Source organism: Balaenoptera ricei, chromosome 14 (assembly GCF_028023285.1).
Source record: "Balaenoptera ricei isolate mBalRic1 chromosome 14, mBalRic1.hap2, whole genome shotgun sequence".
Classification (NCBI taxonomy): domain Eukaryota; kingdom Metazoa; phylum Chordata; class Mammalia; order Artiodactyla; family Balaenopteridae; genus Balaenoptera; species Balaenoptera ricei.
The window spans coordinates 32,656,392-32,668,921 of record NC_082652.1 but is presented as its reverse complement, the minus strand read 5'-3'; the positions used below and the strand labels follow the sequence as shown (position 1 = coordinate 32,668,921).

The 12,530-nt window shown below is 44.0% G+C and overlaps 1 protein-coding gene across 2 annotated transcripts in view; it reads right to left on the bottom strand.

Annotated features, from left to right (window-relative positions):
* Positions 1-12,530, bottom strand: part of LAMA1 (laminin subunit alpha 1) — a 153,463-nt gene that overhangs the window by 48,264 nt on the left and 92,669 nt on the right. For both annotated transcript variants that reach the window (XM_059895676.1, XM_059895677.1), the window contains exons 29-36: positions 12,198-12,335; positions 10,231-10,352; positions 7,877-7,963; positions 7,379-7,572; positions 6,317-6,459; positions 4,200-4,289; positions 2,536-2,647; positions 931-1,093 (exon numbers count right to left, since the gene is read on the bottom strand). In XM_059895676.1, coding sequence (XP_059751659.1) covers positions 931-1,093; positions 2,536-2,647; positions 4,200-4,289; positions 6,317-6,459; positions 7,379-7,572; positions 7,877-7,963; positions 10,231-10,352; positions 12,198-12,335 — 1,049 coding nt within the window. The remainder of the gene's footprint in view (positions 1-930; positions 1,094-2,535; positions 2,648-4,199; positions 4,290-6,316; positions 6,460-7,378; positions 7,573-7,876; positions 7,964-10,230; positions 10,353-12,197; positions 12,336-12,530) is intronic.

Genomic DNA, 12,530 nt, shown 5'->3' with positions numbered 1-12,530 from the left:
TTTTGTTTCTCACAGAACAGATTAACAACAATGTCAAAAATCCCATTCAGTGATGAAGAAAGATGTAAGCTCAGCTCTCCCGTGTGCTGCCGGTAGAAGTGGATGTTGTTTTTAAAAGCCTTTTAGAAAATAATTTGGCAATGCAAGTCGGGAATCCTCAAAATGCAAACTCTTTGGCTAAATGATTTCATTCCTTAACATGTACCCTGATAAGATAATAATGTGAAATACAGAAAAAGATTCTTATCTAAGTTGTCCATTACAACATTCTTTAAAATAGCAAAATATATTAAAAATAGTTTAAACATCTCACTATAGAGACTGGAGTTCTGATGGAGTATTATGTGACTAAACCAGTACTTAAGACATTTATCACAACCCGGCAGAGAGACAGCTTTGCTATTACATCAAGTAATTACTGTGTGAAAATACTAAGAAAAAAGCCTGAAAGCAAATTACAAGCTCCTAGTGACCATGTCTAACAATTCTTTGTGATCTGTCATTTCACATCATGGGTTTTGATGACAGTGTGCGTAACTGAGCTAAATTAATCTGGCATGATGTCAATCTGTCCTAGAGTTCACAGCTTCAGTGGTAGCCACTGCCTGTGTCTGCTTCCATGAGAGTTTACAGCATTATACTTAATCTTCAATAAAGACAGTATCATGAGGTTCTTTTTGTCCACACTAAGTAGAAATGCTGTTTCAGGGTCACAGAGAAAAACCGAACCTATGACGTAATAGCAAAGATAGAAATTCTGCTGATCACACTTTTCTCTTGTGGAGGGGCCAGCACCCAGCTCTTCCCCTATGACCTTCTGCCCCACTGAGAGCTTTCTTTCCTTCTCCTCCTCCACTTGCCTCCTTCCCCCTCAGCTTTCAAGTTCCTACCTCTAATTGGTTGTGTCATGAATGGTATTCAGGCACTTACTTGAGTTCAAGGGTGGCATTTTGGTGCAACTGCAGGAAATTCCTTTTCTGAATGATTTCCAGCAATGAAGTAATGTTCTTTTGCATATTCTGAAGAGTAGAACTGGGTAACTGGACATCTTCATCCAAGGTCTGATTCAGAGTTGCTGCCCTTTCAATGATTTCTATGGAGAAAATTTATCAATCATTGAATAAGTCTCTCAAAAATGGACAGTACTAAAATGGAAAAACTTAGAACCTTCTCCAGTAAGGCCTGCTCTGCTCACCTAAACTGGGTTGAACCTCTAGCCGGGTCAGGTCAGCCCATATATCCCAATGCACTCTGGACATCCTCTGTCAAAACACTCATGGACTTGGGATTACTGGTTTATTTCATGTCTGCTTCCCCAGTACCCATAAACTCTGTAAGGGCAGGGGCTGTGGCTACCATGCCCACGGCAGCATTCCCTGCCCCTGGCACGAACATTTGCATGTAGAAGCACTCAGTAATATTTACTGCAGGAACAAACCACCAATACTTGATATTAAAAAACATGTCATTTGTTCTAATAATATCCTTACCTTTTGCCCTATGAAGTCTGATTCGTATTGGAGTCTATACTTTTTATGCCCTTACACCATAATCCAAAATGAAAAGCCAGAATTTCTGGTAGCCAAAAAACTGACAATAGCATTCTAAAAGCCAGATCAGATGGGACATCCCAGCTGAGTAGGGAGTAAATTACTCTGATATTACGACATACTTTGGGACCACACTGAAGCTCCAAATCCCATCAACTCCTATTCTGGGCAGAGAGATGGTGTTGAGAGTTTAGCTAAGCTACTCTGTGGTATTGCTGCCTCTGTGTCCATTTCATTCAGCTAAGAGGCCTGCAGGGACCTTAAACTAACACTGGCCCCTCATGCAAGCATATGTCCTAGACGCAGCCGCAGAGGCAAAGCAAATGTAAGTTCTGGATATGACTTCCCCAATGGCCCTAGTGATCAACAGTCTTCCTGTCTCCCAGCACCTTCCCCTTACATGCCCCGTAGATAAGGTCCCCAGGGACTTACCAAAACCCTGCTCTTTGGCTTTGGATTGGCCAATCTGGCCTTAGCCCAGGAACCCCAAAGCACTCCACGCACAAACCCTAATAAAGGCCTGCGCTCCAGGTCCTGTCTCCCTCTCTCTGCCTGCACCCTGCCTTGACCACCTCATGTGGCCCCTTGAGGTGGGCTGGCTACTTCCTCAGGCTGGACCCCCCTGAGTAATCAACTGCTCTATCTCATATTCTCTCGTGGTCTGTTGTTGGACCTCGGCTCACCACTCGGCAAATGTGCTCTGTTTAACAAGTGTTCATTTGACAAATTCATAATGGATGGGGAGGCACCATATCTACTTGATACTAAGGACCGAAGGGTACGGCATAATGTGCAAAAGAAAAAAGGAAACACCCATTTTTTAAAAGATAAAACTCTCAATGAAAGACAACAATGTGGACACAGGGAAGGCTCCAGGTGTCCAGTCTAGGAGTCTAGCACATGGTTACTCATGTGCTGAGTGAAGCGAATAAGCTTTTCCTACCAAGGAAGCCAGACCCGCCAGACGAGGCTCCGAGGACACTACCTTGGATGTCTGCCTGCAGCTTCTCAGTAAACGTCAGGAGGTCGCGACTCTTGTCGAGGATTCTTTCGGTGGCCCTGGTCACGTGCCGGCTCCGTGTTAACACTCTGTCCAGCTGATGGAAAATGAAGGCCTCAGTTTAGTTTGACTTTGAATACAATGCGAACTTCGGCACTCCAGATGTTGTCTCTTTTAAGCAACAAAACATATTCTAGAACACAGAGTGAAGATGTACACCATCACCTACGCTAAGGTCAACAGTTGGGTTGGAAGTTGACTAGTTCGTTCATGAACTGATTTACTGCTCACTCTGTGTGAGAAAAGATGGTCTATTTTTTTAAAGGCAACCTAACTGGCCATGAAGCCACAGACTCCCCCAATGTCTCCATTGTGAAGACCTCATGTCCACTTTAGGACCCAAATATGCAGAACCTAGCAAGTAAAATCTTATTAATTTCTATTGACCGTGAGAACTTAGTCAAGGAGTTAAGACATAGAGTTAGGCAAACGGGCCTGCTTCTGCCAGGCTGGAGACCTGGTACTCAACACCCCCCCAGCCTCACCAGTAACCTGGAGTCATAATAACACTGCCTCACAGGACTTCATGATGATTAAGTGGGATGATGTCTGTTAGGCCGGCAGTCCAGGGGCTGAGGGCTACTCTCAGCTGTTATTTTTATTAGGAATGTTCTAATTTGTGAAAAGAAAGGTTTCATAAATTACAAACGTAATTTCCAGGAATGTAAGGGAACTCAGAATGGTTCTAAAAGTGTTTTCTAGTCAAAATCCAAAGAGAATCTTCTTTAATGGATAGAAAGACTTTATTTTCATCAGCTTATCACTTCCTACCAAATGTTTGCTTGCTGAGGTACTTTAAAGCCCACACATAAACCCTTAAACTCTTCCCAAATCATCATTAATTCTAAATTAACAGGAGCCAGGCTAATACATTTTAGGGTGCACGATTGTATACGTGTGCGGATGTTGAGAGGCATAGACAAGATACATATATACATAGATACACTATCATACACATATCAACGTGCATACATGCATATCTATGTGTGTGTGTGCACACACACACACACACACACACAAAATCCATGAGTGAAAATTATAAATTTAGCAATAGGCCTCCCTCACCATCTGCAAATGAGCAGATTCTTTTTTGGTCACTAGAAACCATTCATCTGGCATGGGCTAAACAGAATAAATAACCCCCTGCTGACATCAAAGTCCACAAATCAGAAGCACAGGGCTGAAGCCTGAGTGTTGCCGACACCACACAAGGAGCTGCGCTGGTGCTGGGGGCAGGGGTGGGGACCTCCGTTCTCACCATGTGCAGTGAATCCAGGACAGGGAAGAAGCCCCATCTTTTCATGCCGCCCACCCCTGGTTCACAGGAGGAAATGAGAGGTGATGGTGAAGTGGCAGCCCGACTCCTCCCTCAGCGGACAGGACAGCAGAAACTAAATCAGGATCCTCTTCCCACTAAAGCACAGAAGCTGGCAGCATCAGAACCAATTTGAACACAAAGTAGCTGGAGCACAGCTCCTGGGAGGAAGAGGCTGCCCAGATCTGATCAGAACCTTCCAGGCAGCCCCCGGCAAGGGCTCACAAGGGCTGGGGTGGGTGGGAGGAGCGGGCCCTTTACGTGAAGAACTGACCTTCCTTTGCAGGTGTTCTGTTTGTTCTGAGATACCTTCAAGTTGAATCTTTGCCAGTTCTTTCTGTATATTTTCTTTTAATAAAGAGTCCTAAAAGAATGAAGAAAACAAATTATAACGCTTCAAAATAAATCTTCTGGTTCTTAACTAACAATCACCTGTTATTACCTTTTTTGTTCATAGAAAGAAATTCTCCTTTCCTTGAAATTGCATTAAAAAATAAAATGAATCACATTCACTTAAGTTTTGACTTCAGCAACATGGTTCCATACTGCCATCTTTCGCTTGTATTTCCTATGTAGATATGAATTTAAAGTCTGGTGGGTTATGCAGAACTGACACTGCTGCAATTCCTGGGTGAGTCTGGCCGAACTTCAACAGTAGAGTCACATAAATTTTAACTATAATTGCTAACACCTCAAAAAACGCTTACTAAGCTAAAATACAAAAGTATTGGGTTTCCCTGGTGGCGCAGTGGTTGAGAATCTGCCTGCCAATGCAGGGGACACGGGTTCGAGCGCTGGTCTGGGAAGAGCCCACATGCCACGGAGCAGCTGGGCCCGTGAGCCACAACTACTGAGCCTGCGCGTCTGGAGCCTGTGCTCCGCAACAAGAGAGGCCGCGATAGTGAGAGGCCCGCGCACCGCGATGAAGAGCGGCCCCCGCTTGCCACAACTAGAGAAAGCCCTCGCACAGAAACGAAGACCCAACACAGCCATAAATAAATAAATAAATACTTTAAAAAAAATATGTGTTAAATGTTTAAAAAAAAAAAAAAGTATTAAGTAAAGAAAAGCCTTTATAATTACTAACAACTAGGTGCTTAATTTATGCCAACATTCTTCTAATTTCTTTACTTGTATGACTTTATTCAAACCTTATAACAACACTTGAAGGCGCTAGATTATTGTTTACGGTCAAGACAGTTATCAACTTGCCCAAGTCGCAGTGTAGGTCAACAGTGAAAACAAGAAAAAGTGAAGGGTTTACAACCTTAAACTCCTGAGAACTTTACATAAACATAAAAAGTCATTTAAGGGAATTAACAAGGTGGTTTAAATGAGGGAAAATCACTCAAAAAGAGTTAAAGTTGAAATCAAGTGTTTATCTCACGTGGTAAAAAGAAATATAGTTGTACTGCTGGAGCCCAAACTGACAGAGGTAGTACGTACTGACCGTGTCTATAGTGAGTGGAAAAAAAACTTAAACATTTCTTTCCTTCCCTTTTTTTCTTATCTTTCAAAACATTTCGTTCCATTTGAGGAAAAATAATATAGAAACATCTCTTAGAGTTTCCTAACCTTTCTTAACTGCAATATATCTAAAGAGAAAAGACTGGGATTAACAAGAGTGGATCACTGAAGAGGCTGGATTCCACTGTGTGCACGCATGCGTGCACAAACACACACACACACAGGCATTACTGCATAACACAGTGAATTAAATATCTCAAATTCTCATGCATAGGCTTTAAGCCAAATTAAGAATCACATCTTTTCCCAATTAGAATGAAAAAATGCTGTGTAGTAAGTCAACTTCTTACCTTCCCACCTTCTTTTGGACCCAGATCAAAACACAGATTTTAACTAAACATAAAACTATGATTTACCCCCAGAGATTTTCATATAGTCTTCCAGGGAGGAGGAACTTTTGTGCCCTGCAATTCCAGTTAAGAATAATACACTGACAGAAAATAGTTCATCTTCATTCAGCACATTAAAGAAGATGCCATCCTGAATCCTTTTCTGTGTTTGTATTAGGTCAGCTGTTTTCAACCATCCAAAGACCTGTTATAAACAGGGGTGAGCGGACTTTGTCTTATTCCACAAGGCAGGAGAAAGAGGAGCACAGAGAAAGAATCTACAAGGAGGCATCTATGGATCAATTCTTGACCAATTAGAGCTGTCCCACAGTGAAACGAGTTATCATGTGGGTGGTGAAGTCCCCGGTCAGGTTCAGGGGAAGAAGGCCTGGCGCCTACCAGCGCTGGACACTGGGACTGAGGCTCCTGCACCGATGGGGAGCATGGACAGAGAAAATGACCCCTACTGTCCAGGCCGACTCTTCACCTCCCCATGACACATGTTTCTATCTATCTCTGTATTCCTAGTACCTACCCGGAGATATTTCGTTGTATTTTCCAGGTTTGACAAAATCCCATATGGGACAGGGATGATGCCGGAGTGGTTCACAGAGAGGATGGCCTCGCCCACATGGTCCATGTCATTCAGCAGCACGCCTACACATTCATCGTCACAGGCTACAGGGTAGAGGAAGTTCAAGTTAAAGCAAAGTGGCCGGCACGTTTTCCCGTGCGTGCGCACGGCATCCTGTAATAACAACATCTACAGTGCTTCCGAGGACTCATCCCATCTCATCCTCATGCCAACTGTGCCTCGGGAAGTAAGCAGGTCCCAGGCCCCTGTTCTCAGATGATGACGCCCAGACGCAGGTCACATTAGTGACTCCCCAGGGCCACACAGAAACGCTGCTCCAACCTTTACAGCACGTTTGCCCATCTTTGACTTGGACCAACGGCCATGAATTCCAAGTGCATGTCCTGTCAGGGCCTGGTCTGTGATTTCCTCAGATAGTTTGCAGACACCTTCAGCAAGTACAAACGAAGGGGAGTGGAGAAAGTAACAGATGTGTCTTGCTAATGTCAAACACACAAAGTAAAGCCAAAGAGCTCTGGACTGCCATGATCCTGACCTTGCTTCCTCCCTACCTTCCCCGCGAACCACTGAGGAGACATCCCAAGGTCACTACCTCATGTACTTGCTATTCAAATAAATCAGAACTGGCAAAAAAAAAATTCCATGACAGCCAAGAGCTGAGGCCATACGTGAAATTTGGTGACACAAATGACCAGCCACAAAGGTGTCCTCTCTGCTCTGACTGACCCTTGGCTCCACTAGAGGGAACATTAACCAGCTGAACTATGAAGCTGGCATTGCTGTGCTGCTCGTACTGCCGGAGAGATAAATGCTGTTATCCTAGAACCTTCTCCTCGGCTCCAAATGCACCTCACAAAGTTCAGTTCGGCAGATGCAAAGGAATCTATGATGAGTTAAAATAAAATAGAACTTTCTCTATCCTGCCGACGCCACTGGGCACCGTAGCGGGAAACCATCTGAGAGGAGACACCATCTTTCATCCTTGAGAAGAGTGATACCCACACACACAGTCGCTCTCCACCAGAATGTGCCTCGGTTCACAGTCCTCACAGCGGAGCCCCGTGGCCCCCGGCCTGCAGACGCACTGCCCGGACCCGCGGTCACAGTCACCGTGGACAGAGCCGCGCGGGCTGCAGTCACACCTCTGGCAGGTGCCGCCCGGCCTCTGAGGGTTCCCACGGTAGCCCGAGGAGCACCTACAGAAGGAGACACGCAGGACAGACAGGAGGGTCAACACCAGTGAGTAACCACACAGAGCAGCTTCCCAAGGACAGTAATCACTTCTGCCACGTGAAGTGCAGGGAACACAGGCCCACCCACCTCATTCTGCATTTTATTTCCTAAAAGGAGGATGAGATGGTCACAAGGAAGTGCATCTACCTATCTTAATGCCCGGGGGGGTTCGTTTTGCATTATCAATCGCGCACATCCAAACTGCTAAGGGCTACCGATCACTTTCATAAATATGTCCTATGCGTATAAAAGGGGCAGGTGACATACCTTTCACAATATTGTCCTTCGTAGCCCAGAAAACAGGCATCACAGCGGAAATCGTGATCACCTTCCAAGACACAAGTGGGGCTAAAACTGGAAGAAAAGAATTTTTTTTGAATTTTCAGATACACAACTTCAAATCTTTCTTACGGTACCTATTCATTACTCTTAGGGTACATGATACTGTTCTAAAAAATAAGTGATTACACTGGACAACTGGACAAGTTTTTTAGAGCTTATACTCTTTTGGGCAAAAAAAAAGGAAAATAAACACGTAATCGATACAAGCGGTTGCATCTCTTGTATCTAGAAGATACTCACAGATGCCTGTCCAGTGACAACCATGTGAGTGCTGAGGGGATGCAGCCCGATTTACAGAAGACAACTAATTAGTCACCAAACAAGAAAGCTTCCCAGGTGAAAAGGGGCTTGTTCTGAGATGTACGTGAATCATCTGACTTATTAGATGAAAAGGTGGCTGGAGAGAGCCGCACGTGACTATGAGCAAACACGGGGAACAGCAGGGAGAAGGGAGCTGGACCAGTGCTGGGGATACAGCTGACGGCAGTGAAGGGCAAGAGGGAAAAGCAGGGGAGAGAAGAGCAGAGTGAGGGCGGCCTCTGAGGATAACTGGACCTAAAGGTGGGCAGTCAGGCGATGGGCTACAGCAGCGAAAGGACAGAGCGCCCAAGACCGGATAATCCGCTCAGATGCGGATCCCCTCGCTCGCGGACTTCAGCTTCTGGCGTGTTCCTTTTTCTCAATAACCTCTGCCTCCACATTTTAAATCACCAACTAGAGGGTCGGCTGGGTACCTGCAAACCACTAAAATAACAGCTGGGGTATCTGGCTGGTAAGAGAAGTTCCCAGCATGAGTTACAGGGTTGCTATGAGCCCTGCTTCACTTCTGACTTTTTTTCCTCCTTAAACACTAAAGGGACAGACTTCGGTGAAAACACAAAATATGTAGAAAACAAAGCATGTCTTTCGGGGCCTCTCAGACGCACAGCACATATGGAATGTTCACACTCATACCGTCTCTCCCTAATAGTGTACTAATTTATTAGTGTGTGTGTGTGTAGGGGGTGTGTGCTGTGGGGATGGTGTGGACTTTCTGTAACTGAAGAAGTAAAATACACAAACAGTATAGAACTGTGCAAAGTAGAAGTGTAAAACACCCGTCCAGACATTTCTCTGGGCACGTACAGCCATGGAGCTGTGGATGTGGACATACATACGGATATGAATGTTTTCCGAAATGGCATCACATCATATGTTCACTTTCATAATTCCATTGGCCATTTCTCCAATTCTGTACATGCAGATAATGCCTTATTCTTTTCTCAGTGTTGGTACAATATTTCACTCTAGGTATGTACCACAATACACTCTAGGTATTTAATCAATCCCGTGTAGGTAGATATTTTAGTGCCCTCCTCCAATCTCTTGTGAGTACAAGCAACGCCCATCTTTACACACATATGCAAGTATTCATATAGCTTAGATTACATGAGTGAAATTGACGATTCAAACTTTATATACAGGCTTTATACAAAAAATAGCAGTAGCAATAAATTTTAGGATGCTTGATAGTTTACAGGAGAAGTTTACACAGTGCCTCTCATTAGGTATTTGCTGTCAAGTGACACTTACCTGGAGACAATAAAAGATAGAAGATTAGAACAAATATTAAAAGGAAAACTTCATTTTACTATGCCAAAAGTTGGTATTTGATCTATACAGGTTCAATGCCTTGTCAAATATTCTAAGCAATAATGAAATGTTATTTATGAGTTACAATTTTCGTTGAAACCAAAGAGGACCCACGGATATTCCAATTCCCGCCTAAAATCTCTGGTTCTTTTATGTGTTCAGATAACTCTATACAAGCATCATGAGTATGAGGTAGAACCTGGCCCCAATTTCCTTACCATGCAGCATTTCTGCACTTCATCAGACATCAGCATGTATAAATTCTAACCCCATTCCCTTACATTAAACAGGAACTGAATTCTTCGTATCATTATTCATAAAATTAATAACAATTCATCTCTAGGCACACTGGTTCCATAGGTTGGAGGCTAAAATTAGTCTTCAAAAAAACAAAACCTGAAAGTCCTTTCTTTAATGGGTTCCATTCTAACACTCAAAACCAACACACAGATACTTTGCTTTTGAAAAGATTCTCTTCAAATGCTGGAAGAATGAACACTTTTTCTTAAAATTAGCCTTTCTCGACACATGCAGAGTATTCATTAAGACAGATCACGCGGAGACCCTGGAAAGTGAAGCTGAGAATGGAAGCAGCCCGCCTTCAGCAGTGGGTGGTGCAGGCGTGCCGGCGCACCTGTGAGGCTCACCTGGCAGGGAGGCCGTGAGGACAGGTGCAGAGAGAGCAGTCGCTGGCCGAGCCGGTCACCTTCCCGTAGTACCCGGGGGCACACACATTGCAGTGGTCTCCGGCGGTGTTATGGCTGCAGTTCTGGGGCCCCACGTTTCAAAAGGAGAGGAAAACAATGGGAAACTGTTAGAACTCATTCTCATCCGGCAATAGCCCAGCACTACCACGTTTCATGTCAGTTGACATTTTTTTTATTCTCAAGGAAGGGTGAGCATTTTTCTTCCTATTTTTAAAATCCTGGACACATTGGCAGCTCTGTGGCCTTCATTCATTATAAGATTGCATTCATCCGACACAACCTAGAAATTACTGATACATTCTTCTTATAGAAAATATACCCAGTGCGGCCAGCTTTCAGAGCCTTAAAATATGGATCTAAAATGTATAGGGACCCAAACAGCGATGTGAAGCACACTGATCTGTGCATAGTCGGTGTTCCATGATCACACCGGGGAGTTGACAGGGCAGAAGTGAACGGATAGATGATTCAAGAAATCGACGGTGGGTTAAGTGGGCTGTGTTCTCTCCTGGGTAGAAATTGACAGGTCAGCCGCTGACCTGAGAACTTTGTTCTGGTAGGTCAGGAGAGGCAGGGGAATCATTTAATGTCCTAGGAGTACCTAATCTTGTCAGAGTGGTTAGCTGCACCAAGGAAAGATGCAGCATGAAAGAACCAATTAACTTCTCAAACTATCCGTGTGACCTTTGTCCCCGTGATTGGCCAAGGGACCTTCCTAGCTAATTACATCTCACCTGCAGTTGCCTGAAATCAATTCTCCTTAAATCCTTAAATGAGATTTTCTCATTTTCTGTATTAGGACTTTACTTCTGCCTGGAGCGTGAGCTGATTAGAATGAATAAATTTTTTAACAGTGTTGCAGCTATCTGTATCTTCATTAAGTCCATTTTACCTTGAATGACTGGAATAATTCTTTAATTCCAGATGTATAATGAAGTCAGCAAAGGTGAACACGTATCTTTTTAACTGAGGAGAACCATGCAATGCTTCAGCTTCTAAATTCACCTGGGCACTGCTATGGTTTAACAGTTTTCCCAGTGGAGATTGCCTTTAAATTCCACATATGAAAGATGCTTCCAAACAGAAGAAGAAGATGGATCTGGTGTGGGAACCCTGGTTCCTGTGTTTAGGCCACAGCCAAGATCTCTAAGGCTTTGGTGTGTCTTTCTTGGTGGGGAGCTCATTTTCCTTCAGTGAGTTATTTTGCCTAAAGCACGTTAGTCTTGGCACAATTTAGACAAGGAACCAATGTTCCCACATGAGTTATCAGAAAGAATGAGGTTTCACGAGTAGGGAAAGAATATCGGGTTATTCTATGTTATCAATAAGGTCTCGTCGGCTTAAGGAAAATCCTGGATGCAAGAGTTTGTCCTCAGGAACACAAGACTTCTGTCTGGGTCACTTGGTCCTTGGCAGTGGTCAGAACTCTCCTTGTGTCCCTGACGGCCTAGGGGTAGGTGGCCAGGAAACACATGCACACTAAGACCTCCAGGACAACATGCACTTTTTAACAAATGCAAGGAGAGGGCATCACTTTACACAGAGAAACACATTTCCAACTTTGACATTAACTCATTTTGAAACCTCCAGATGACCCTTCAAATTCTATGACAGAAAGTTCTCATGTACTTTGGCTACAACCACCGGTACTGCAAGTAAAAACAAGAGACACTTGACGAATTCCCAAATTGATGTCCATAAACAGATTCAAGGAAGTAAAATTTATAAGAGAATTTCCACCAACAATATCAGACCACTTAGCTAGACCTTTCTGAAGGAAATATATGTGTATCTTACATTTAGCTGAATTTAAACTCTCTCTAAATCAAGAAGCTTGTATGACCTCGAACTGGAAACGTAGACGCTCAGGGCCTGCGTCAGGCAAGCACCCAAACAAACCAGCGTACCAGACACTTCCCCGTTTCAGGGTCACAGGTGTCACTGTGTTTGTTGCAATTGCAAGGTACACAGGGAGCCAGCAGAGGGCGCGGTCTCCTGCCATCACCTTCTGGAAGCTTCCCTCTGTGGTAACCAGGTGCGCAGTCCTGAGGGAATGCAAAAGCAAAGGAAATGAACAAGAAACCTGATTAACAAATGGGCAAAGGACTTGAATACACACTTCTCCAAAAAAGAAACACAAATGACTAAACAAGCACATGAAAAGATGCTCAGTAACACTAATCATCATGGAAATGCAAATCAAATACCAGCTCACACCCATTAGGATGGCTAGTATCAAA